This window comes from Vicugna pacos, chromosome 4 (assembly GCF_048564905.1).
Source record: "Vicugna pacos chromosome 4, VicPac4, whole genome shotgun sequence".
Taxonomy (NCBI): domain Eukaryota; kingdom Metazoa; phylum Chordata; class Mammalia; order Artiodactyla; family Camelidae; genus Vicugna; species Vicugna pacos.
The window spans coordinates 50,804,576-50,832,200 of NC_132990.1; the positions used below are offsets into that span (position 1 = coordinate 50,804,576).

The 27,625-nt window shown below is 47.6% G+C and overlaps 1 protein-coding gene across 4 annotated transcripts in view; it reads right to left on the bottom strand.

Moving 5' to 3' along the window:
• GABBR2 (gamma-aminobutyric acid type B receptor subunit 2) overlaps positions 1-27,625 on the bottom strand; it is a 354,329-nt gene that overhangs the window by 68,124 nt on the left and 258,580 nt on the right. For all 4 annotated transcript variants that reach the window (XM_031677345.2, XM_006204058.4, XM_072959804.1 and 1 more), the window contains 4 exons: positions 26,736-26,796; positions 14,268-14,348; positions 9,797-9,947; positions 6,873-7,005 (listed from right to left, as the gene is read on the bottom strand). In XM_031677345.2, the coding sequence (XP_031533205.1) occupies positions 6,873-7,005; positions 9,797-9,947; positions 14,268-14,348; positions 26,736-26,796 (426 nt within the window). The remainder of the gene's footprint in view (positions 1-6,872; positions 7,006-9,796; positions 9,948-14,267; positions 14,349-26,735; positions 26,797-27,625) is intronic.

Below are 27,625 nucleotides of genomic sequence, written 5' to 3' on the forward strand. Positions count from 1 at the left end.
CTGAGATGGAATCTGCTTCTTCGCCTGGAGGCAGCTTTGAGACCCCAGACCCACACCGGGGTAAGCACCCCCTAGAGGGCAAGGTGGACTCCCCTGGGGCCCTAGCAGGGATCTGAGCCAAGGGCTCCAGATGATTCACGTGCCCTCTAAGCAGCGCTGTCTGTGCAGGTGGAAGTCAGGATGGTGGCTACTCTTGGGAGGGGGGTGCTGATAGGAAGGGGACAGGAAGGGCTTCGGGGATGCTGGTTATGGCCTGTTTTCTTCATCTGGATTCACAATTGAGTCCAATCTGTGACAATTCATTGAGCTATACACTTATGAAATGTGTATGTGTATATCTATATTTACTTTAATAAAAAGTTAAAAAAAAGAGAAATAAATAAAAGAGTCAGGATTCTCAGCAAGCAGAGGCAGATGAGAAATAAAGCTGAGCCCAGGGCTGAACTGGCTTCTCCTAATTCTCACGACAGATTCCAATGACTGGGGACTCATGTCCACGCGCCCTCAGAGGTCCCACCCACGTCATTCTTACCTCCCTCACAGCCCGCCCTGAGGCCCCTTCCAACACTCAAGGTTGCAGAGGTGTTGCAGCTTGGCTTTGACTTGGGAAGGCCCTGAATCTGTTCCTGACCCAGTTCTAAAAGAGCAAGGGCATGTAAGGCCAGGAGCTGCCACGGACGTACCCACGCCCAATCAACAAGGGCCAACCCCAATTCTCCAGGCTCCTCTTCATGCCAAGTTTACCCTGCTCTATCAGCACCTCTCTTAGCAGTGTTCACAGGTGAACACAACTATCCAGATGTAGGCCCATCATTCACTCATTCCATTCATTCATTCATAATGATTATGGCTAACGTTTATTGAACCTTCCTATGTGGCAGGCGCCAAGTGCTTTAATGTACCATCTCATTTAATCTTCACAACCCTATGATTATGGCCATTTTACAGAGGAGTAAACTAAACTAAAGAGGAGATGGTAAGTAACTTCAAGTCACATAGCTGGGAAGTAGTGTCATTGGGATTTGAAAGTGAGCAGTCAAACTGAAATTGTCTTATATGCCAGGCACTCTGATATACTTTGGGGACGTATCAAAAATGAATGAATAGATATACTAAGACAACTGAATTATATATACATCTTAATAGGGTACATGTTATGGTATACGAATTACAGTCAACTCTCCCTATCTGTGGGTTCCACATCTGTGGATTCAACCAACAGGGAGCAAATTGAAAATATTTTTTCAAAAAATTCCAGAAAGTCCCCAAAAGCAAAACTTGGATTTGGAGCACCAGCAACTATTTACATAGCATTTACATTGGATTTACAACTCCTTACATAGCACTTACATTGTATTAGGTATCGTAAGTAATCTAGAGATGATTTAAAGCATACACGAGGACTGCGTAGGTTATATGCAAATATCACAGCATTTTATATAAGGGACTTGAACATCCTTGGATTTTGGTAGCTGCGGGAGTTCTTGGAACCAATTCCCTATGAATACTGTGAAGGGATGACTATATAACCCAATTTTAAAAAGTCTGAATGGACAAAAATTTTGGTTGGGATAAATGTTGACCACATCCCTAAGAATTTAGTTGACCTGTTTTTCCTGGTATAAACCAGCTAACAACAACAAAAAAATTTCCTAAAAAAATGAATGAAATGTCTCAGATATCTTTGTAGTTCAACATAGCTAGTTCCAAACCTCAGTCCTGACAGCTCGCATGTGTGACAGAGTTTCAGTTTTCTCTCCTGTGAAGTGGGGATAGTGAACCTGACCTTCGTCAGGCAGTTTTGGCGACTGAAGGGAAGGCAGCACGTGGCGGCTGGCTCTTCGTAGGTCAGAGCAGAGAGTGCTGAGTTTTATGAGGGCACAGGCTTGGGGAGTTAACAGGGCTCTGCTGACCATCTCCACCCCCAGGATTGCTCTGAGCACCCCAGAAGCTGCTGAGACCTGTGCCGGGACCCAAGGCCCACCTTTGATCAACGGTCTTCTCGTCCTCACTGCAGTGTGCCTTCTTCCATGCTCGTGTGTGGCTTTCTGCCTAGGATTCCACAAGGAAGGCAAGTACCTTTTCCCTTCCTCACCCACCAGCTCCCTCTCTGGGCTGCCAGGGACTGGAATTCCAGAGTCTCCTAAGCTGGAAGCAGGCCCTCCCATCCCCCTGGCACTGGGGCTCTGGCCCACGCCCAGCGCGGTCCTCCTAGGCATCTCTGTGCCCACAGGGGCCAAGTTGCTATGGTGATTCCACTACCCACACAGTGTCCAGGGAGACAGCACGGTGTAGCTGGAGCTGTTTGCAAGACTTGCTGAAACTAGGCTGGGAAGATGCCTGAAAGGGTCAGAGGGAGCGCGGGATGGGAACCAAGTGTAACTGCTTCCCTAGCTCTGTGTGCGTACGTGCGTGTGTGTGCATGCTCACACGGGCGCCCACCCCGCTGTCTTCTGAGCAGACCATCTAGTGATTGTCACAGGTTTCTTCCTAAGGGAACGTTCACGGTTTATCGTTGTGTTTAGTTTCTATATTGAAAACCAAAAGGGGAAAAAAAGTCGTATTCATATGGCAGCAGAACAGACTGAACTGTGACTTCAATTGCTCCACATCTGAAGCTGGCTTCATGTTCCACTTTATCCCTTGTCCAGTAAGATTTCCTGGGATACCAGGAGATTACACTGTGAAGGGGAGAAAGATGCCTTCTCCCTTGACCCTACACTTGCCTTATGTTCCAGGCAGCTCCTCTGAATAGTTGTTCAAACCACTCCATGATCCTGCATGGGGATTCATCATGCTCATTTTATACATTACAAAACTGAAGCTCAGAGAGGTAAGTCACCCACCACCGCCAGGAGGTAGGAAGTGTAGGATGTGGGAGTCAAACCCCGGCTGTTGAAGATCTGTGCTCACTGGGCTAGGCGGCTCTGCTTCCATCTCCATCTCCCAACTCTGGAAGTTTACTGTGAGAATCTTCCAGGCCCAGAGAGGAGAATCCAAGGCACGACGTGAAATAAAGGAGCTGAGCCCCCTGGAATAGCAGGTGGAGGACAATCCAAATTGCACCCATTGGGGGCTGGCACTTAGACTCCAAATTTGAGAGCTTTCAGTTCCCCTTCTGAGCAATATTGGGAACTATTAAATAAGTGATCCCGGTCCTAACCCATGTACACATTCGTGCTGACCCAATTCAATCCAGAGTAGTTAATCTATGCCTCCCCTCCCCGTCACAGTCAGGAATGTGAGCTCCCCTTTGCAGAGCCTCTGCAACAGCCCTTACTGCAAATAAATGAATCCTTGGGGCGGGGAGAAGCAGGCCGGAGCATCTTCAGAGCCCTCGTGTTCCAGCTAATGCTGATTTGTAAAGCGCTTTATGATTTATTCATACCGCCTTGCCAGGCTTCCCAGGACAGCCTTCCTCTCACACAAATGAGCGCGACTCCCAGAGCAGAATGTCAAGCTTCATTAAAAGAAAACACCGGGTGTGGGGGATGTCCCCGTTCTGGTTCCCTAGCCTGTGTCACCCAGCGTTTGGAGGATTCAGGGCAAACTCCAGGAAGCACCTGTGCTCTGACAGCATTTGGCTTATGAGCAAGGTGAGGTGTCAGGAACTCTTTTCTGAGAGGCAGAGACTCTCCAAGGGCTGGGCCTCACGTCTCTACACCAAAGACTAGACCTTGGGCCAGTGGATGTGTTCCCAGGTGGCAGGCACAAGTGACAAGGACCTGGAGAGAGGGATCCCGGGAGGGACTTGGGTGGAGCTCTGCCCCCTGATTCTCCTCGGTTGGGAGACCAAGGTGGGCGTCTCAGCTCTCGGGGATGCCACTGAGAGCCCAGAGCACCGTGTAAATGAGAAGTTACCAAACTGGCCCCCGGTTGGTATTTTCATTATTACCATTACCATCAAGTACCATTTTCATCATTACCATCATCATGGTCTCCTTAAACTTGGAGAGGGCACCTGGGCACAAAAGGGAGAAGGAAACCCAACTTTCTTCACTTAGCTTCTTCAGGGTGCCTTGAGAGCAGCCCCTCCCTCAGCCTCACCACTGTCCAGGAAAGCTGGACACACATGGCACCCATGAGATCACAAGGCCCCCAGGGCACAGAAGTCATGCTGATGCAGCAATGAAGGGGCCTTCAGGGGCTTCACATCCTCCCTAGTGAGCAGGACACAAACCACGGTCACCATCCTCATGCCAGGGGGGCACACTTTTGAGGGAACAAACTGCTAAAACACACTCACAAGGACTTTTGAGCAGCTCAGCTTCTTTGGAAGCTGACTCCAGGCACCCTGACGCTAGGCACATGGGGGACTTGTGACTCTTAAGTTCACCTCCTTAACCCCCAGAAGGGCAGAATAAAGAAGGGGGGCAGGAGAGGGGCTTGGATAAAAATCTCTTGAGTAGGAAGATCGAATTGGGTGAGTCCTGGAGCACGTGGGGTCTGACTGCCCTCCAGATCCACCCCAGAGAGAAGAGATGGCTGAGCACCCCAGAGACCCCCTGGGGTATTGGGGACTTGACCACACACTTCTCAAATGGAATCTTTCAGACCAAGTACATGTTCTGCGCATATCAGTTGCTGGACAACTCATGTTGAGGTTACTGGTAACGTTAACAAGTCAGTCCAATGTGATCACCTGCAGGACTCAGGGGAGCATCATCATGTGCTCCGGGGCTTCCCTCCTGCCCACGTGCTGTCCCACTGCCTAGGGACTCCAGGCAGTCCTGAAAGTCCAAGGTGTGGGCTGTGACCTGCAGCACTTTTAAGAGGTCCCTCCCCTTGTTTATCTCTGGCTGCCAGCTTTCTCTCCAAAATCGTCCAGTAGTGGCAACACAGATTTTAAAAGAGACTACATGGGCCTACATTGCTCTTAACACTTTAAAAGAAAACAGCAACAGGAGAGGCTGTGGAGAAAAGGGGGCCCTCCTGCACTGCTGGTGGGAATGCAGTTTGGTGCAGCCACTGTGGAAAACAGTATGGAGATTCCTCAAAAGACTAGGAATAGACTTACCATATGACCCAGGCATCCCGCTCCTGGGCATATATCCAGAAGGAACCCTACTTCAAAAGGACACCTGCAACCCAGTGTTCACAGCAGCACTATTTACAATAGACAAGACATGGAAAAAGCCTAAATGTCCATCAACAGATGACTGGATAAAGAAGATGTGGTATATTTATACAATGGAATACTATTCAGCCATAAAAACCAATAACATAACGCCATTTGCAGCAACCTGGATGTTCCTGGAGAATGTCATTCTAAGTGAAGTAAGCCAGAAAGAGAAAGAAAAATACCATGTGAGATTGCTTATATGCGGAATCTAAAAAAAAAAAAAACCATAAATACGAAACAGAAACAGACTCATAGACATAGAATACAAACTTGTGGTTTCTAGGGGTACAGGAGGTGGGAAGGAACTGGGATTTCAAAACGCAGAATAGATAAACAAGATTGTACTGTGTAGCACAGGGAAATATATACAGGATCTTGTGGTGGCTCACAGCGAAAAAGAATGTGACAATGAATGTATGTATGTTCATATATAACTGAAAAATTGTGCTCTACACTGGAATTTGACACAACATTGTAAAATGACTATAACTCAATAAAAAAAATGTTTAAAAAAAAGAAAGAAAAAACACCCAGCAACAACAAAAGAGTTGCTTTTGGATTAATCTGGTCAACACTGATCCTTTAATCATCCCTTCAAGCTCTGGTCCTCTAGGCAGGGAATTGGATACATTACTGCATTTGCGACAATGGAGAGACCCAAATGTCTAACCCAGTTTTGAGAGATCATAGTGAAGTCCAGAAATAAATCCCAACTGTTCATCCTCATCTTAAAAAGTAAACCAATACTACTTTCAACTGATAGTTCTACATAATTGCTAATTGTTAATGTACAAACTCCTTAAAAAAATTAACAACAACAACAACTAGGCATCAAAAATTTTAAACATGTTAATTTTCAAAATAATATTTCTAAAATATAGTAAACAAATTACACTGTTTTGGGCTTTCTTAAATATATTCATTCTTAGTGGGTGGTGATATAATTCCCAAGGTGGGGGCAAACATTGTTTTTTTTTTAATTTAAATTTTTTTGGGGGAGGGGGAGGTAAGTAGGCTTACTTACTTATTTATTTTTAATGGAGGTACTGGGGGTTGAACCTAGGACCTCCTGCATGCTAGGCATGCACTCTACCACTGAGCTATCCCCTCCCGCCAAACATTGGTTCTTGAATGTGAAAAAATGTTAGCCTTTTATGTAGTAACTATAGCTATACGTATAGTATATGAACAGACATACAGTATATCTTTGATATTGAAATTTCAAGAGGGGATGATCAGAAAAGAAAGTCTAGAAAGTCTCCTTAGGAAAGTAACTGAGAACAAAGGGTCGAGAAACACTGCAATTAAATAGAGAATAAGGATAGTTATTTTTTCTTGTACAACTCAAAGTCACCCTTACAGAGACATCTCTTCTTATACTCTGTGGTGGTTATCGAGGTCGACGGGCAGACTACTTCTTTCTTACACAGCCCTGCCCCTGCCCCCAGGCACGATGCGTTTACGAGTGGTCGTTTTTCTCCCTTGCTTTTCTAGGTTATCCGGTCATTCTCAGTAGGCTGTCTCCCAGCAATGGTCTGTTAAATACATGATCCTAATTTTACCAGCAATACATAAGTCTATTCTGGTCTAAAAGCTACACCACGCTGCCCTGTTGAATTGCCGACATGGCTGAACGGGCTGTCTGCTGCCTGTTCATGTAGTCTCATGCATTTCTGTGTTTTTGGTGATTGTGGTCACCAAGAAAACCTTATATCACAAACCACTGGAACATGCAGAAAGAATGACTTACGGTGCAAAGGGTTTCGAAGGTCTTTTCAGAGACAAAGGACCCATCAAGGCCAAAGAGAAAGATGGATGCATAGGAAAGCATTCCTCCGAGGATGATGAGGTTGTTCATGTATGGACTCGACATCTTTATCAGCCTGACAAGAGAAAGATACTGCAGTTAACAGGACTGTGAATGGAGCTATTCCTTCAGCACATATTTTCTGAATGTGTATCTTGTCACAAAAGCTGGAGGGAGAGAGAAAAATGAAAGCCCTGGTTTCCTCCACTGCCCACCCTGCCAAGACTGTGCCACCTCCAAGGGGCTGCTTCCCTCCAACTAAAGGACCCCGGATGCTATCATTTCTGGTTGTTGATTTCCCTTTCTCCTCAGTCAAGTTCACCTATCACTTCTCTGGAGACAGCTTCTAGCTTCTTCAACCATTAATTTTTAGTTTACACAAAGACGTTCAGTCAACAGGGTTTTTTGTTTTTTTGGTCTTTTTGTTTGTTTGTTTGTTTTGGTTTTTTTTGGCTGCAACTGGGAAGACAGCCAAAACTAGAGAATTCTAATTTAAGTTCAGCTACCTTCCACAGTGAGGGAGGAGATGGCCACACCACAATCTCCCATGCTGAGTGGACCAGATCTAGGAGGTGTACAGGTGAGAATTCAGGGCTGCTCAGGAATTGTGGTCACCAGGTGGTAAGCGAGTATCCACTCTGGCTATCTGAAGCTCACACTGAACTGGGCACAAAGAGGGCCACACGCGTGAGTAGGAGCACCTCTCCCTGTCACCAGGTGATGGAGGTAGACAATGGATTCCCCACCCCAACTTCTCCTCCTGTCTTCACCAGACTGCTGTTGGGGGGCATTCTTTATACTCCCAAACTCTACAAACTCTACATTCTTCTCTTTCACTTTCTTGAGGAATCCTGCTGTGGCTCCCAGAAGCACAGCAAGCCAGGGCTGGGTTAAACCATCGGTTGGCTGGAATTTACCCGCAGCAGTGCCTGGCTCCCCTAGCACAATCCGTTCAGAATGTCTTGGGTTTTCAGGCACCCCGTGGTCCAGATGCTCTTTTGCAGATTGTAATTATGGTCAGTTCTTCCCCCAACATTTTCTTTTGCATTCTGCACTTATATTCATCCTTCCACATTTAAAAAATGTAATGTCAAAGTAGTAGAGAAATAAAAAATGTGCTATAAACTGTGACCCACTCACAGGCTTTTGAGTTGGGAGCCCTGGGTCCAGCACTTGGCCCCTGTCACCCCACAAGGTGCACCTTTAGCAAGTCAGTTAGCTGGCTGAGTTTCCTCAACTATAAAAACACAGGTCCCACTGCCTAGGGCATTTGTGAGGCTGAGAGGAGACTGGGTCCCTGGAGGTCCTTTTGCAAACTAAAAACTGCTAAAGCCCCTTCATTCTTATTACCACAGAAAGCTGGGGAGGAGGGAGGCCAGCAGTTGGGGCAGGCTTCTTCCTAGAGGAGGTGGACCTTAAAGGATGAGAAGCATTTAGAAAGATAGAAGTGAGGGAGATTTGAAATCAGTGACATTTATTTCCTATCTCTTTGCAGATTTTTTTAATCTGCAAAGCCAGTCAAAAAATTCACATGAAAAACAGCCTACTGGAAAGAGTAATGGTAATTCCCCTTAGGAGGTCAAGAGGGGGTAGTTAAAGAATTAAAGGACAGGGACAACTTGCTGTTATGATGAGAACTCTTGCAGCTTGTAGGAAGGGAATCTAACATTAAGAGCTGACTATGTCCCCAGGTCTTGTGCCAAGTGCTAATAGGCATGGTCATCATTTAAGGTTTGTACGGAGTAGATGAGATTTGCTTCAGTTTTTTTGGTGGCAATATATGTGATATTGGTGATAAATAAAACAACAGGTGAATTAAACTCCTTTTGTTCTTTAGGAAATAGGTTTGACTAAGTAGCGGCTACCAAAAAAAAAAAACAAAAACCAAAACCAAAAACCACAACAGAAAATCTGGAGCCTCCAAGTTTCTCCTTTGCAAGCAGGGAGAGAGAAAAACCTGTTCTTGGAACTGCTCTTGTTCCTGGCAGCCCGGGAGGTCATGCAGCATGGCTTCTGGGCACAATGGCAGAGCTGTACCGCCCACGGGTGGGCACCAAGGCTGTGCCCCTGACGGCTGAACTCTGAGCCCCTGCTCAGCCGTTCCCACAACAAGTCAGAGAGCGGGGTTCAAGGATTTGCTATGGAAACCAAAGAAATCGGTTGTGCTCAGTAAACACCCCACTGTCTGGGGTAGTGGCCAGTTCTACCCACAACTGACCAGAATAACAGAAAGTGAGCTGCTCTCCTCCAGAGAAGGAAGGCCAGGCATGGGGGAAGAGGAATCAAGACCAGAAACCAAGGGGATGGGTTCTGCCACATGCAGCCATGCAGCCTTGGACAGCAGCCCTCCAACAATTAGCTGGTGCTCTCCTCTGTACTCAGGGTTGTTATCCAAGGGTCAACTGAGATGATGATGGAGGCTATTCCTGGATCGTGATGTGCTGTAGGGATGGGAAGTGCTCTTATTGACCTCAGTGATCCCCACGGGCAGTGCTTCTGGAAGATGCTGGGGTGGGGGGCGCAAAGATGTTTGGGGAATTCTGTTTCCTATATTTCTCCTCCTGGACTATCACAAAGTGCGTGAGCATAGTGAAAGTTCCAAGAAGGCCTGTGGACTTGGAGCCTTCAATTTTGTTTAACCCAGCCTTCCTGTGCAAGCAGCAACCCTGCCTGTGGGTGTGAATGTGTGTCCGCACCGGCACGGGCACATTCACAGGAAACATCTAATGACATTCCAGCAACTAAGGGGCATGTTTTGGAAAACTACCCTGTGCCCCTGGAGAACCTGTCACATGATGGTCCTAAACTTTGTCTGAGGCTTGTCAACCCAGAAAGCACTATCTGAGAGGAGGGCATGAGTGGCTTACTTCTGATTCCGATTCTTGATGTTGAAGAAGAGAAAAGCGCTCGCCATGATCATTCCCAGGATGGTGAGGGCAGAGAGGATGCTGTAGAGAGGTAGGGAGATCTTACGAAGCTGCTCCAGGATGATGGTCTTGTCTTTAGGCGGTTCGGATCCTAGAAGGCCAAGAAAAAGACATCAGCAGAGCCCAGCGCACAGTCAGTCCCTGAGAACACGCTTGCCTGCATGTCCTTGACATCTGCCCCCTGTGCACAACTGCTGTGCAGGACATGCCACTGGGTAAGCAGGCTTCGGAGACTGGCCAGTCTGTCCAGCAGGGAGCCTTAGCCAGGACTTATTTCTTTCTCTAAATAGAATCAATAAGGGATTTGTGATGCATTTAATAGCCATTAGAAGACTAGAATTTGATTTGGTCTAATTACCCTGTTGAAAAACCATCACCATTTATCCCCAAAGGTACCAGTGGCTTGAAAGGCCCAGGGCTGGGTGCTGGGAATGGGTACCACTGGGTGTCTCTGGGGGCGAGGAACTTGGCTTGAGCTCTTAAGGACTCTGCTCTGAGACATGATAATGACTACTCCTCAACAGGGTGGAAACCTTGCCTGTCAATTCCATGGAGATGTATATGTGCTCTGGCTACGGATTTTCTGCCTCAAGGTCATTATGTTATAAAATCTCTTTCTTTTTATTTCATAAGACTTGCTGACTGTGGGAGGCAGAGGCTACCAGCATGCCTTCCTCTCCCTGCTGTGCCAAGCCTGGACTGAAACCGTGGAATGCCATCCCTCTGTGCAACTGTATGGATGTCCCTGCTCATTCTTCAAGGGCGCCAGGAACCTGAGGCAGCCCTGAGGGCCTTGGAGCAAACTCATCTTTATGGATGGTGGCAAAACTGTCCTGTTTTAGTTTTACCAGGTAAGGCTGGTTTGGGAGGAACGATGCAGGAACATCCCCTCCATACCTGCCTACCTCTCATTTCTGGCAAATCTCCTTTCTCAGCTGCTATTTCAGATCAGGTTTCTGCTGTGAAACTGTGAACATCTGGGTCTTTTCCTTCCAGTGGGGATGTGTGGAATCAGCCAGATGTTCAAGAGGGGCCAAGCCTGGGAGACCCACCAGGGGTCACGATGACCACAGCATGGCTGTGCCACAGATGCCAGCCTTGGTTATGCTTCTGTTCCCAGGAGGATGGGCAGATGTGGCAGCAGGGATTAAGAACTCCCCTGAACATCAGTGTGTAAAAAACTCTGCCAACAGGTTCAAATGTGTTTGGAAACATTCAATGGGTAAAAAGAGTTTGAACCATCTAAGTAGTCTAGGGAAGCTGCCAGGTTCAAAAACCGCTGGGAACCTGCTGGCTTGGTTAATGTAAAGCAATACTCACTTCTATGCAAAGTAACACTTATAAGAGGTAGCCTCTAGAGCCAAAAGTCAGGGCAAAAGCAGACTCAAGGGGACAGAGGTAACATCCTCTCTTGCCTCCAGAAGTAAAAGCTCAACACTTAGAAATTTCTACTCTCATTCCCCATCCTCATCCCCTCTCCCACACATAGCCTGGGCTGCATTAGGCTGACTCAGGTGCCTTCTGGATCCTGAACAAAAGAGCTGTGGGTGCGCATCAGTTCCTGGTGGAAACAAGCCCGTCTCTGGGCACTAAGAAAGAGGGCGAGGTTTGGGTCAAAGGTTACGTGACTACCACGACCATTAGGTTGTGTAGAAACACCTTCAGAAAACTGACAATACCTTCTTATTCTACCATCCTTTCCCCCCAAATGGCGCCTCCCCACCATGCATCTTAGTTAAGTCTTTACGGAAACCAAATGGTAAGAGCTTATCAGAGGTGTTAGTAACAGCAGCAGCCCCGTTTCTTGCTCCACACCCAATCTATTCATTCATTCTTCATCCGTTCTTCATCCATTCATCACCATCCTTCATCCACCACCCTTCCTTCCTTCATCATCATTAATCATTCATCATCATCATCTTTCCAACTGTCTGGCCTGGTGTGGGGCACCAGTGATTCAAAGATAAGCAAGACACAGTTCCTGTCCTCAGGGAACTTACATACCAGCCATGTTAAAAAAGAAAAAAGGCAATAACAAGCAATCACATTTATTGAATGCTTACCACAGGCTGAGTACTTTATAGAGCTTTTCTCACTTGGTCATCTAACAGTCTCATGAGTAGAGAAGATTATTCCCATTTTACGGGATGTGGGAACAGGTTCCTAGGTATTAAGTGGCTTCTATAGGTAGTAAGTAGCAAAGTTGGCAGGATCTGTACCCAGATCTGCATAACCCTGAAGCCTATGCACATTGCCTCTAGTGATGGGTCCAGGTGGTCTAATAACATTAGGCACAGAGAGGCCTGAGTAGGAAGCAGGGAGCAGAGTGCAGTTCTCCCTGATGGGGCCAGGAAAGGCAAAGAAAGCAGATGAAGTGGGAGCTGAGTCTTGAGAGGAACATAAGTAGTTGGCTGTTCACCAGGAAGATGAGGATAGGGCATTCTGGGCAGAGGCCCAGCACAGGCAGAGGCACGGCAGTGTCTTGGCACATTTGTGGAACTGTAAGTGGCTTGGATGGGGAGATCTGAAAGAGGAGGCAGAGAAGCGGGGCGGGGTCCTTCATGGAGGCCTTGGCACCATTCCAGGGAGTGAGGCCTCTCACTATGAGCAAGGAGGATTATGCAGGCATCTGAGCAAAGGTGGGGTGTCTTTACTGCAGCATGGACAGGACGGACTTGAGCGGGGTAGACTGGCGGTGGGTAAGACCCATTGCGGGCTGGGGTAGGGGTCTGGGTGTGAGAGGCTGAGAGCTGAACCCAGGCCGGGTGAGGACTCAAGAGCTGGGCTCTGCCCTGTGTCCAGGGGCGTCTTAACTGGCTCTGGGTTCAGACACTGGTTATCTGTCCTCTGGAAGGTTCAGGGAAGGCCTGAAAAGCAGAGGTGGGAGCCTGGAAGAGCTGTGGCCTCAGGGTTATCCTGGCCTGGAGCTTCCTCACTATTACTTAGCCATTGGGTTCCTGGCTGGGTTTTTTGTTTATTTTTAAATTTATGTCTTTCCTCTCAGTTACGTTTTATGACTTTTATTTATTTTCTGTTTGAGTTTTTCTTTTAAACTGTAAACCCAGAATCCCTTCTTTAGCAAACCCAGATCCCCCGAGTCGAGGAGCCAACAGCCCCACTTTGGGGATCACTCTTGTGGTCAGCACTGGCTTTGCCTCTCGCAGGCTGTGCAAATTTGGCGTTTTCTGAGCCCTTTTCTCATCTGTACAACAGGGATGACAGGACTTGCCCACTCACCTTTCAGAATGTTTCTGTGGCTCCATGAGGTAATATGTGACTACGGGCTTGGTGACAGCTCCCTCAGGTGGGAATGAGAAGAACACGCCTCCTCTTTGAGGCCACCTGGAGTTCTGCTGAACCCCATAGATCCAGTGGATATGCAGGCACATGACAAAATAACCAAAGGGTCCATGGGACAGCCTTCTCTGGTGGCCTTGGTTTTAAGAAGGAACTCCAGGCACAGAAAGTCAGCTGTCATTCTTTGCAGTCGCAGGGGAACCAAAGTAAGAGTATCTGGGTGCTATGGGTATGGTGGCTTCCCCCATTGCCACGCAATGACTAGGCTATCCATCTACCAACTCACCCATCCATCTATTCACCCATGCACCCACCCATCCTTCCACTCATCCACCCATCCACATATACATCCATCCATCCACCCACTTGCTCACTGACTCATATGCTCACCCATTCATTCATTTACTCACCCACCCACTCAACCATTTTCTTGATCCATCATGTATTCATTTTTTCATCACATATCACTGAGCCCCCGACATGTGCCAGACCCTGGCTGGTGGCAGGAATTTAAAGTCAAATAGGATCCAGTCAGGGAGCTCATGGTCCAATAAACTACTAATTTCAATGCAAAGTGACATGGGAGAGGTAGAGATAAAGACTATGAAAGCAAAGAGAAAGGAGCCATTAGCTAGACTGGAGGCCATGAGACAAGGCTGAACAGAGGAGGGGTCATTTGATCTGGTTCTAGAGGCTAAGGAGGCATTCTCCAGCAGAAGAAGAGAGAGAATGGTTTTCCAGGGAGAGCAGCAGGTGAAAAAGCCTTATCACCAGCCTGTCCATGTGTTTTCCCAGAGGAGGGGACAGAGTGAAATTTACCTGGGCCACATTTAAAAAGAATTATTCCTGGCCATTCAAAGGTTTAAACACAGATGCCTTGGTGAGAGCCAGCACTACATGCAAATTCCAGTGACCCAACCCAGGAGCTGGAACCCAGCTCCCACTTGAGTGATGGGGCCCTGCCCTCAGTGAGTGAGTGCATGGACTGAGAGGAGAGGATGTTCCCTCTTCTGCATGAAGCCAAAGATTCTGAGCTTGTCCCCAACTCTCAGACAATATCAAGGCCTGGGAGCACCGAGCAGGCCCTCTCCTCCAAGAAGCCCACCTGCCTTACCTTGGAACCTAATGGTGTCGTTGATGATCTCCAGCGTGTCAGCCACAGCGTTGTATTCTCCCACCTTCACCTCCCTTCTGTCTGCGGGAAACAAGAGACAGTGGCTGGTGAGATCTGAGTCCTGTGTTTGTGTCTGGGTGTCCTGTCCCGGCTCTTGCTTCTCCACAGGCCCTGGATATATTCTTGCAGCCTTTTCCTTTCCCAGTGCCTCTTCTAGGCAGAATCACAAAACCTCCAACCTGATATAAGTTGGAACAAATACTCTCTCACATTGTCTCATCAACCGGTCATCTGTTCTTTGCTGTACATCTATGGATGGGAAGCCTACTCCCCCATCTGCCTGTTTCCAAGTCTCTCCTGGGTCATTGAGCTGAATCATCTCTCTGTAACTTGCCCTGGTCATCTGGCTCTGCCCTCTAGGACCACGCAGACCATCTCCCTCTGCCTCAGGAGAGCCCTAGAGACTTGAAGACAAGAACAGATCATCCCTCTGGCACTAACCCCCAACTCCACCTTACTGAACATCTTTTCTATTTTCCAGCTGATCCGGACCCCAATTTGGGCCACACCCCACAGTGTCACTGTCTGACAGAGTGTAGACCAATGACTGACCAACGCACTTTAGGCATGGCCTGTTCAGCAGCAAGCAGAAGGGACCATCTCCTCTTTCGGTCTGCACATTATATTCCTATTAACGTATCCTAAGGTGAAATTCCCATCTTTCAGAGGCCCCATTGCTCTGCTGTGTCCCACCAAACACAAAGTCTCCTTCATATGCTCCTGTTCCTTGGTTCCTCCATATGCATTTATTCAGGTGTATTCTCAAACTCAAGTGATACATTTGAATTTATCTTCATCCTTGATACTATTCTGTTGGTGGGTTTAGGTCACTGTTTCAGTCACTGCCAGGGACAAAGATGATGAGGACTGGCTCAGGGTAGTGGCAGGAGGAATGGCACAGTGGGAATTAGATTTGATGCAAGTTTCTTTTTTCCAGTTTCAGGTAAAATCTGAACAACTGGGTGATCAGTTGGTGAGGGAAATGAGGGACAGGGGAGTGAAGCAAGTGACTGGGGGGCTCAGGTGCCATTCCCTGAGTGGGAAACCTAGGAAGAAGGTGGGAAGATGACAAGTTCTGGATGTGCTGAGTCTGAGGTGCCTGTGGATCACCAGGATGGAGACATCCTTGGGTCTGGAGCAGGGGAAGTGGTCTGGGCTGGGAAGAAAGGGTTGGGGCCATCAGCACGTAAGCTGGGAGTTGGAGCAGGGGTCAGGGAGGAGACCCCAGGGACAGTGCCAAGCGAGAAGAGCAGAGGACCAAGGGCAGTACCCTGGGGAGCGCCAACCTCGGGGCGAGCAGAGCAAGGATGCTGCAAAGAGACTGGGAAGGAGTGGCCAGGACTCTGGGAGCAGGATGCCAAGAGAGAGCCGGCATCATGGGAGACAAGGAAAGGGATGATTTCACAATGGACCTGGCCAGCAATGCCACAAGCCACTGAGACGGGGACAAGATGCCTCTTGAACATGGGGTCTATTCAAGGCTTGTGGGGGAATACTGGTGACCACAGATGAAGCTGATTCAGGGAAAGGTGGGGTTAGGGGCAGAGAGCCAAAGGCAAGGAGTGGAGGGTGGAGCCCCTGTGGCAGAGCAGGCTTGGACAGGGTTGGTGAGTGCGTGGGGAGGGCCAAGGGGATCCACCTTCAGGTGTCTTTTCTTGTTTAGGTCTCACAATTGTGTGGAGTAGCTGGTTTCAGTCCCACTTTACAGATGAGGAAACTGAGGCTCAGGCAGGTTGTAGCTTTGCCCAGGGCCCCACCAATACTAAGAGCAGAGCCCAGGTTCAAACCCAGGACTTCCCACAGTCCATGCTCTTCCCTGACAGGGTTGCCTTGATGGGACCCGTGAGAGGTGACAGCTCTGTGCTGAACTCCTCCCTCCATAGGCCACCTGAGTGTAATCACTAGAGAGAGAGATGCCCACCTGTCTACCTGTGGGGCAGGCAGGTCTCCAGAGCTGCAGACCCTGGTCCTCAAAATGCCCAGTGGTTATAAAGCAACACAGCAGCAGGAGTTCCAGGCATGTGCCTGGAAAAGCTGCCTGCTAGGGTTCTGGCTTTAAGCGAATTTCTTTGCAGAGATGCAGGTGAACTGCTGGTTTCTTATAAACATTCAGGAAACGGAACAGGGAATCCCATAGGCCACACTTCTGCCTACGTTCCTTTGAGTGTGGGGTAGAAAATAGGGCTGTAAAAGTCACTTCCTTCTCCCGGAAAAGGTCTCCCCACCAATTGGGAGGTGTCACACTGTGCAGGCGGCTGTCGCTTGCCGGGGTCACCCAGATCCTAAATGTCACATTAGCAGACTCTGCTGGGAGCTCCAGCATCCCTGCTCTGCCTTTTGAAGTCTCAGCCCCAGTCAGCTCCTACTGCTCAGAGGAGGAGGCCCTGATTTATTTATTTGGTGTGGGGAGGCAGCACATGAAATATGCAGGCTGATTGGAATAAATCATCAGGAGCTGGGAAGTGGTGTGGCTGGCACCTCACCGCACCCCCAGCCACACAGCCCTCCCCCCTCTGACTCACACACCCCACTCTACCATCTATCGCATGCCACCAAAATAATACTCAGCTTCCCACGAGGACCATAATCACCATAATCTCTCCTTGGGGGCAGCGCTTGGAGGCTCATAGAGGGGCTTCACACAGTCCTGCATTTAAGACTCACAGCAAACCATGAATCTACTCAGCATAACTTGCCCCAGTCTGTAGGTGAGGGAGGAACCTCACTTCCGTTAAGTGAATGCTCAGAGCCACACAGTGGGCAGCAAACAAGTGGGCACCTGAACTTGGGTGCCCTATTTCTGAATTCAGAGCACTTTCCCTGCCCATACTGAGCAGGGCTGCCAGCCATTCAGTCCACATTTACTGAGTGCCTACTGCATGCCAGACCCAGCTCGATAAAGAACCCCTCGAAAGCAGCAGCACAGGTGGTAGAAGGTTAGCTTACATCCTCATCCTTGACTGAGTGACCTTGGATATCTGAATGCTGAAGGATGTTTATGCTAAATCCCTTAGTTTAAGGGTAATCACTTAATTTATTCGTTCATTCAATAAACATTGATTGGGTGCCTGTTATGTGCCAGGCTCTGCGCTGAAGAAATAAGATGAAAAAATAAGTCATAATCTCTGATCTTGTAGTTGAGTGACTGCAGCCTCATCCAGCACTAGCAGGTGGGTAAAATTATTCCCATTTATAGGTATTTCCTTTCCAGCCTGTGCCCCACGAGGGAGTGGCTGTAACTGTAAAATGGGGAATTTCAGAGCCCCTATGAGGGCTAAAGAGGAGACTATAGGAAGTTTCTGGCTTGAGACCCAACTCATAGTAAGCGTTAGATAAATTGTAGTTAATTATTTGAGTCATGATAAAAGTAACTGTGAGCTATTTGTGAGGTCTCCAAACACTCCCTTTGTTTTATTACTGCCATCATTCCCCACAATGGTCCCTCTGCTTGGAAGGTAGCTTTTCCTTCTCTCTACCAAACCAACATGCCCAAATTGTATCCACCTTTTCCAGGAGCCCTTCCGAATACTGTTCTTCTCCTCCGAGTACTTGAGTTGCTGTGGGCCCAGGACACTGGGTGACAGTTTCCCTGGTTGGAGCCATGCTCTAGGTGTGCCCAGGCCTTCCTTATGATTCTTGTCACCTGGTCATTTCTTGAGAAGAACCTGAAGTCTGACTTCTGAGGTCCCGGGCAGCACAGGGTCCTATCCCCTGCATTCTGCCCAAGGCCCTCCCGGGTCTGCAGGGGAAGGATGGTGTCCCCTCTGCTCTTCCATTCACTCACTACCCAGCCAGGTGGAGCCCCATGATAGGGGCTCGGCACTTAAAACTTTTAACACTTGGGCTCCTTGGTAACTAACTCTGTCGTGCAAACATCAACCACTTATTTGGATACAGCCTGGGCCTTGCAGATTGTGGACCAAGGGACTTGAGGCTGGACTAGACAGAGGATGCCTGGGGATGGGGAGGGGAACAGAGCAGAAGGAAGGGGGCTACGGCACTGGGTCTGTCACTGGCTGGCCTCCCTGCCCCACAAGCCCCGCTGTAGGATGCTACTGACTCACTGTGTGACCCTGGGCCAACCATTCCTTTCCTCTGGGCCTCATTTTCTCCATCTGCAAATTGTACGGCAGGGGCTCCAGTGGTTCTCAGCCCTGGCCAGACACTAGAGTCACCTGGGGAACTTCTAGAAAATTCAGATGCCTGGGTCCCAACATGGACCCATTATATAAAACCCCTTGGAGGTAGAGGAGTGGATCCTGGGTGGCAGTATTTTTAAAAGTTCCTGAAACTGATGCTAATGCACAGCTAGGGTTGAGAACCACATCATTAGGACTCCCCAGTGCTGACACTTTCTGTTCTCGGAGGCTCAAAATACTGTCAAATAATAAAGAGTCTGGGAACTGCTTCAGTCACAGAGTGATCCTGCCTCCCCCTTGCCCCACACGCACCCAGGCAGGAGAACTAGTTGTGGGGTCAACAACCTCCTGTTTTAGCTGGGTCCCCACATCCTGCTTCCTGGGCTCCCCACCCCCAAGTATTCATTCTTCCTCAGTTGGCTCTAGACCTGGACTGAGGGAAGTATATGTGTGCTTTAAAGTTGAATTGTTCTTGCAAACATAGACTCAATGTATAACTCTGAGGTATAAAACAAAAGACGATCTTGGCTCAATGAAAAATCAAAGATTCTATAAAATCATGCCATTCTAGGACTCCCTATCAAAATCCCAGTCTCAGGGATAGGAAGGAGCTCTGGCTGGAGGACAGGACCCTTGGAGTGAGTTTTGGCTTTGCCATTTCCTCAGTAAGGAGCCCCAGGGAAGTGACATCCCCTGCCCAGGTCTTGATACAGTGAGTGGGCCAGATGGGGAAATCTCTGTGCCCTCCGGCTCTGGTTCCATGATTCTGCAACTGCTTTGAAGGGTCTCCCTCAGTCCAAGCAGAAGCCTGCTCCCTGAGACTTCCCTCACGGTCCTGGCTCTGCCTGGGGCCACACACCACAGCGACTCTTGCTCCTCGCTGTTCTTCAGAGGTGGGAACTCAGCGATTTCGGGCCTTGATTCTGCTTTTCTCTGAGCTGGCCAGCCATTCCTCAGGAAATGATTTTTCACTCCCATCCACACACACCTTCAGTCTGGTCACTTGGAGCCTCCTCTACACTTGTCTCTATTTCCACAAACAGCATCCACTGCCACATTTTCAATGAGTTAACTTCATTGCCCCTTGTTTTGAGATTTTTAACAGGCCAGGTGGACTCTGGCCAAATGTCCCCAGTGTATAATAATCCTGCCAAAGGTAAGAGTTGTTTACTGATTTACGCAAACTGGCCCGAGGCTAAACCTAAGTACCTGAGGGGATACAGGATCCAGATAAATACAATAGGTTATTTGCACAGAAAACAGCTTTGTTCTCTTCCTCTTGGCTAACTCCCACTCATCCTTCAGAATTCATCTCAGATGCTACCTCTCCCAGGTAGCCTTCCTAGAATCTGCCAGGTGGAGCCAAGTGCCCCTCCTCTGAATGCCCTTATGACATATCACACTTAGCTGGGGCCCTATATCTGCTCCCCACTGAACTAGGGGCTCCCTGAGGGCAGGGGCTGTGTCTTACCCATCTCTATACCCCCTTTGCCCAGCCAGGACCTGGCATGTGGGTGCCAGGATATGACTGTTGAGAAACTTCAAAAGCCCAAACCATGGGACCAAAAAACAAAACAAAACAAAACAACACATCAAAATTAAGAACTGTTCACCAAGGTCTTTAAGTTGAGACAAGGGACCAAGGGACCAAATCGGAGAAGATATTTGCAAAGCCTAAAGCCAACAAGGATTGAAATCGAGATTATGTAAGAAACTCTTGCAAATCAAGGAAAAAAGAAAAATCTTCAAAATAAAAGTGGTCAGAGCATCAGAACAGACAATTAACAAATGGCTAACAAGCACAAGGAGAAATGTCCAAACTCATCAGCAATCAGAAAAATGGTATTTAAAACTACAATATAATATTAATTTATACTTTAAGACTGACAGAAAATGAGCCGGAAACCATCCAGGGTGGGTGGGAGGTAGGGACACAGGACTCCTCATGCTGGTGGGAGTGGAGGTGGGTATGGGCATCCCCAGGAGACATTTGGCAGATTTTAGGCCTGTTCAGTGTTGACATACCCTCTGACCCAACAATTCAGCTCATGGGCATTTGTCTTCAAGAATGTCCAGTTGGGTTCATAAAGGAAGATGTACAAGGACACTCATGTACATGGAGGCAGGGAGGTGAAGGTGACCTGGGTGGCTGTCCCTGGAGAGTGGAGGGATGTGCCCTGTGGAGTGAGCAGTGAAAGCCACAGCCTAGATGTACACACAGGATAATGGAGGCACCTCAAAAATGAAGGGCTGAATGGGGACAAAGAAACAGGAAAAGGTATATAATCCAGTTGCGTCGATGTAAATTCAAAAATAGGCACACAAAACAGCAACACACATTTTGCAAGGACACATACAAAGACAACATCAGCATTAAATACTTAGAGTGTTTGCCTTTCATGGGGGGAGGTAGGAATGGGGAATGAGAATAAATGAGGGAAATAAAGGGATAAACAAACAAGAGGGGCTTTCATGGACCAACGATAACAACATCCCATGAAATGAGGAGTGTGAAATGTGTCCTGAGGAAGCAAGATGGCACTTTGTTCAAGAAATTCTGGAGGGGGTAAGTCTGGGATCATTGTGAAGAGTTCCAGAGAGGAGAAGGAAGCCCACAGTTGTCACGGCTCTTCTCTGTGCCAGTCACCAAGCCTGGGTCATTCATAGCCTCATGTCATTGGATTCTCACCATCACTCTCAAAAGGAAAATGATCACCTTTTATTTCACTATTTTAAAATAAGTGCTGAAATGATGGCTCAGAGAGATTAAGCCACAGTGCCTGACTAGCAGTGATTAGGCATGTCTGCTTTAAAGCTCATGTACTTCTCACATGAGAAGAGGTGAGCTCTCCATCACTGGAGGAATTCAAGTAGAGGCAATGCTGTAAAGAAGAGTCATGTAAAGGAAAGTCCTTCAACGAAGAGAGTCTATTGCTCAATGAAAGACAAGATCTGCTCAATAATTCTGTCTCCAGGCCACCTTTCTTGGGCTCCCTCAAAGGTAAGCCCTGGATCATGAGGGCTAGGAGGTATCAAGGTCAGAGTCCAACTCCCAGCCCGAAAGAGCCCATATTCACATGTGTCCTTCCATTCCTGCTGACCCACACCCCTGCCCGTGTGTCCTGCAGGGTAGTGGGCTTACTCCTAACTACATCAAGTTGAGTGGCAGTACGACAAACTGGCCTTTCCAGACCCATGGCTTAGTGAAGAGAGCTATAATATATGCCTTCATAGAAGGAAAAGGGTATTAAAAATCAGCCTGAAGAGTCTCAAACTAGAGTCAAACTAGCTCCAAAAGTTTTCTAGTAGGTTCTGGGAAATTATCTTCCTGCTTTTATAGGCACTGGCACTTGGCCAGAGAGATTATGAAGCCCTTGCCGGGGGTGAGGGGAGGCAGGGACTGTATCTTATTCAACTTGGCTTCCCTGGAGGACTTGGTAAAGCGCCTGGCAGATGCTCAGGAAATGCGCACTGAATAGAACCGTATCTTTTACCCTGAAGACCAAACGGCAATTAATGTCTGCAAATGGTGGGGGTGGGGGGGCAAGCCTACATTTCATTAGGTACCTTCTGAATGACAGTTACACTGTTAGAGCAGTGGAAGACCCCACCCCTTCAAATGCCGATGGATAAAACTCCAAAGTCTGAGTCCTTTATGTTGCACAGAAGCAGTGTGAAATTCAAGCAGATTATCATTCACTGAGATGCTCACAAACAGTCCTAATGAAGGCAGGGACAGGGAGTTAGAGCGGCAGATGCTGAGATTTCACCAAGAACAGCACAAACAAGGCTCTAACCATGGTTTCACTCAACTTCCTTCCCTGCTGCAAATTCTGAGCCATGTTTAGACTTCGTTAGTAACATGAATTCTTTTTTTCTCTTAAGGGAAAAAAAAAGCCAGTTCCTTGGTATTCATCCCCATCTACACGTGGTTTGGTGGAAGTTAGCGATGGCGTGGGGGAGGGGTACTGAACTTGGGAGCTGAAAGTGGGTTAGGCCCACTGCACCCAAAGTGTGTGGCCGGGGGATGCTAGTACCTGCCTTACCTACTGCCATGGGTGGGTCCCTCAGTATGGCGCCTGGACAAGAGTAAGAATGCATGTAATTTATTTAGAGGTGATCCTTGAACACACTGATAGGGGCCTGGGGAGGTGAGACAGGGAAGGGAAGGGAGCCAGGGCAAGGTGCGTTAGTGAGCAGATTTCTCAGCGGCCAACTGAGGCTCAATCCCAGGGGACCTCTGGAGACAGAGGAGAACATTCCTTGGAGTTCTTGGGAGTTTCCACCCAAGGGGAAAGGACGCTGGGGGATTTATCCTCCACTTCTCATCCATCTCTGGCTGAGAGCTGACATGGAAGCATTAACTCCCTGAATACCTGTCTTGCTCTTCGCACAGGGTGAGAGATGAAGGTGCTCTTAATAAGATGCTTGTTTGGAACCACGGATGCTCAGGGACTATGGGTGAGAGACTGATGGCATCCACTGCGTCGACCCTCTAGGATTGTCCTGTTGGAAGGTAAGCGCGCTGGGAAGCCTTGAAAATGGAGGGAAGCTGGGAATGAGGAAGGTCATGCTTAGGGCTCTGGAGCCCTCTCTGGATTCAAAATGCCTCAAGAAGGACCATGGGGCCAGCCCTGGCACGTTATTTTAGAGTGGTTCTGTCTATCCAGCACTCCTAAGTTTGCAAAAAAGGCTATTTCTCCATGAACAACAATGGCCATCATCGTGAAGTAGCTTCAGTTCACATGTCTGTTGTCAAGACCAACTGCTGTTTGCCAGACATCCTGACTTGATTCAAGCCACTGGAAACCACAAGTAAATGCACATGCTCTCAGATTTCTAAGAGCCATATCACTAATCAATTCAGTAAACATTCACCAAGAGCCAGCCAGGAGCCAGGCAGCATGCTAGTGACGTGACTAGCTTCCCAGCACTCGAGGGTTTATGGAGCAAAATCTCATTTGGTCCCCACACCAGCCCCAGGGGACAGGCAGGGCTGGCATTAGTGTCATCCCACTTTCCAGAGGAGGAAATTGAGGATTAGGGAGATAAAGCAACTTTCCCAGGGTCACAATGCTGGTAAGCTTCAGAGCAAGGGCTTGAATTCAGGACTTAAATCTCCAAATTAATTCAATAAATTTGTACCTGGGGCTTACTGAGTGCCAGGCCCTTGCAATACCAATCCCATCACTCTGGAGTCAAAAAGAGCAGGACCGTGGATTCCTGGCTCCCCTTTTAGTCTTCTCCCCCAAACTCCCTCCCATGTCCAATTAATCTAGTTTTAGTTTTACAAAGGACTTAACAGAGCCTCCTATAAAATGCTTCCTCTACTACAGGAAAAGGGTTTTGAAAGCACCAGGAACTTTGCAAATGAGAAGCCGAAAAAGCATCTTTCAAGGTCTTCAGAAGGAGGGTGAGATGGGCCAACTTCCAAGATCCTGCCAGTGAGCCCTGAGACAGTCTGGGTGGGAGCTCAGGAGCAGACCCTGCATAGGGAGCCCCACTGCTGGGCTGGCTGTTTGTGAGTCAGCTCTGCTGTTCCACTGTCCCTTCTTAAAAGAGGGCAGGAGGCCAGGGAGAGAGGAACAGATAAGGAGAGAGAGGGCTTGAAGGGCACAGCAAAAAAACAACATGGTGACTCTGATTAGAAGCCTTTTGTGAGGTAATTTAGGATCTAGTAAACCCAAGATGGGGGGCAGGCCCACCCTCTGGCTAAATTCCTGGAAGGTCCTAGAAGACAGAGTCTGGACCAGCCCCTCTTGGAGGGGAACCATGAGCCCAGAAAAGAAAAGGGATGAACTCACTGTCCTACAGCAAGTCCCTTCTCGTATCTGAACCTCAGTTTCCCCTCTTGTGAAGTGAGATGACAACCAGGAGCCCTCCCAGCCTGGACAGGCTACCCAATAATTCAGTGCCCCTCCATCCTGGCAGCAAGGTACCTCTGAGACTCTATGAATTTGGAAAACTAACTGTTGTGTTGATGTGAACATGCCCCTAGCACAGCATCCCTCTGCCAACAGGACTCAATGCCCTCTTTAAAAACATGTAAATGGGAGTATCTTCAAGACTCAGCTCTGACATCCAGTAAAAGCTGGACACAAGCGTGGTGATGAGAGAACACTTGGGCATAGGTATACATGTGAACACGTGGAGGCCAGCACTTGAGGGAAGTCGAGGTCCAGTCCCCACTCTGCCACCAGCCAGCTGGATGTCCCTGGGGAGATCACTTCCCTTCCCTGAGCCTCAGTTTCCCCATTTACACCATGAAGTCATGGGACGAGGTCATCTCTTTGGCCCTGCCCCATGTGACATCCCACATGTCATTAAGTGTTGGGAGCAGCTGTAAGGGGTAGGCAGACAAAAAGGCACACAGAGGGTTTCAACACACCAAGAAAATGTGGATTTGCTCCAGAAAAATGTCATAATTTAGACTAAATGCTAATAATAACTGCTACTACTTACTGAGCAAGAAATACAAGCACACGTTTCTCTGTGTTATCTCACCTAGCTCCTCCCACGTCCCAAGAAGGCAGGTAGGGTCATATCCTTATTTTACAGATGAGGACATTGAGACTCAGAGACGTTAAGTCACTTGCCTGATGTTCTACAGCGATTTGAGCTCAGATGGTTTCAAACCCACCTCTGAACTACTGTTCGCTACACTACTTTTCTTATAAATACCTAAAACCAGTCACTGGAGTTGGTGTCTCATCCTAACATTCAGGGGGGAAAAAAGGCAATAAAACTGGCATGCAATCGTAGCTGTGACTGGCCAATCAATATTTTACAAAATATTCTCCTAGAACGATATAATTTGAGAACTGGAAATGTGACAAGAGAATTTAGTTGCAATCACTCAAAAAAAAAAAAAAGTAAGTATCTTTGCCAAGATGCTTACTTTGTTCAACCAATGAAGAAGTAAGACTTAACAAATGGGGAAATAATTCCGTTTGCCTAAAATTACATCTTTTGTGCACGCCAGAGAGCTGACACGTGTTTCAATTACCTGTCACGGGAAGACAAATGGGTGAACCTACAAGACTGCATTATGGGGTGACGGTGCCGAAGAACACCTGCCCTGATTGATCTGAATCCGGCTGGGATTCGTCTGAATGAATCTGAAAAACCCGATTTCATTTCTTGCTTTCCCCTCAATGACTCTGGGATCTGCTCAAAGTGAGTGGACACAGAAGGCCCTGCTCTTGTTTCTGGATTTTCTAGAAACAATCAGAGGCTGAAAAACATTGCATTAATGAATGGTCTGTCTCATGGTTCTGGCTAACAACCCTGCTAATGACCATACTGGGCTGACCTGAGGTTCCTCCAGGGACAGCACCCATCCCTGCTCCTCACTGATGCCCAATGGGCTCTGACAAGACACTGCCCCTCTCTGGCCTCCGTTTCCTCCTCATCACATGAGGACCTGGATCTGGATGGTTGCTGAGGTCCCCTCCAACTCTGCCAGCAGAAGAGTCTGACAAATGATCTGGTTTCTTAAAAAAATCAAATGGTCTGTAAACACTGTGTGCGGGAGGAGTATAGATTAAAAGAGACTAAAAAGACACATCAACCAGATGCAATGAGTGGACCTTGTGTGAACTCCCCAACAAACCAACTAGGGAGTCATTTTTGAGACAAGGAGAGGATCAACACAGACTGGGAATAAAGCGTATTAACACTTGTTAAATGCTTAGGGTGCAATAATAGAATTGTGGTTATGTTTTTAAAAGCCCTTATCTAGTAGAAATGCATACTGCAGTATTTATAGATTGAAATGAGATAATGTCTGGGAGCTTCTTTGAAACATTACAGCAAAAAGGGGTGGGGGGCAGGGGAATGGGGTGAGTCAAGATAAAACACGGTTGGCAAAGTGTTGAAAACAGTTGAAGCCGGGTGATGGGTACATGGTGTTCACTATGCTGTTCTCTCAGGTTTAGAGTCTGTTTGAAAATTTCTATAATCAAAAACTAAAACAATGCAAGATCCCTCAGAATACTGGCACTGACTTAACCGCCACCACTCCCCATATTTTCATGAGCTTGAGTCACGTGGAAAGACTTGAATAGGCCTGAGAAATAATGCAGCTGAGAAAAAATACTCTGAATAAGTTGAAACTAATGTTTTCACAGAGAAGTGTTTCCTATTGATTCTGCTTTCTCTTATCTGGAACATCGTACTTTCATTTCTTTTTATGTATTTTATTGCATAAACACAACATCCCTGAATATAGAATTCATCAACTAGAAAGAATAAGCATCAAAAAGCCTACCTTGAAATTGAGTAAACTTAATGGTCCCCATTCTCTCTCCGTTCCGGAACACAACTTGACCCTAAAAACAAAACAAGACAAACAAGAACAAAAAAGAAATGCTGTATTAGCCCAAACACTACTGATCTCAACTGAAATTCGTTAATTGTACAATGCGATTATTATTACTGGATAAAGAATAGACTCCTGTTGGATCACAGATGCAAAATTAAATGAATTGTTTTTAAACTGGTTGTGATTTTTATCTCATAAGTTTGAGGAGCACAAAATCAATAATGGAAACTACACACGTAAGTTAAAGCTGAGATACACATCATCATTATCACCATGACTATCAAATGCCCACATGCCCTGTGTTGTCCCAGGACAAGGTCTTCCAGGGTGCTGGAAAGATGGAGGCAGAGATGAAGCCCATGGAACCTGGTCCTGGCTCTGTTTCCAAGCCTCACCCACAAAGATGGAGGGCTTTGCTGAGGTTGTTTGGCTGGAGGACCAGAGGGGGCTAGAGTTTGGTTAGTATTTCTTACTCAGGACAGAGAATGTTTTTTTAAGTTCTTCCTGAACAGTGACATCAGCCCCAATTATAACTGGGCTACGGGGCAGCACAAAATTAAGCTTCTTGAGCCAATGAGACCTGACTAGTGTCACAGGCAGCTAAGCACCCCTCATTAGTGACCCTGGGGGCGAAAGACAGCATCATCTGCTGCATCTGCCTTGCTGGCTGATATCTGGCTTCCACACGCTGGGCTAAATAAATCAGGAACATAAATAAAGAGGGGGCGTGGTCTCTTCTTGCCTATTTATGGTGCACCTAAAATTCTGCAACCCTGCAAAGAAGTCGACACGTTATATCAATGAATCTTTATGACAAGCTTGAGTGGAAGGAGGAT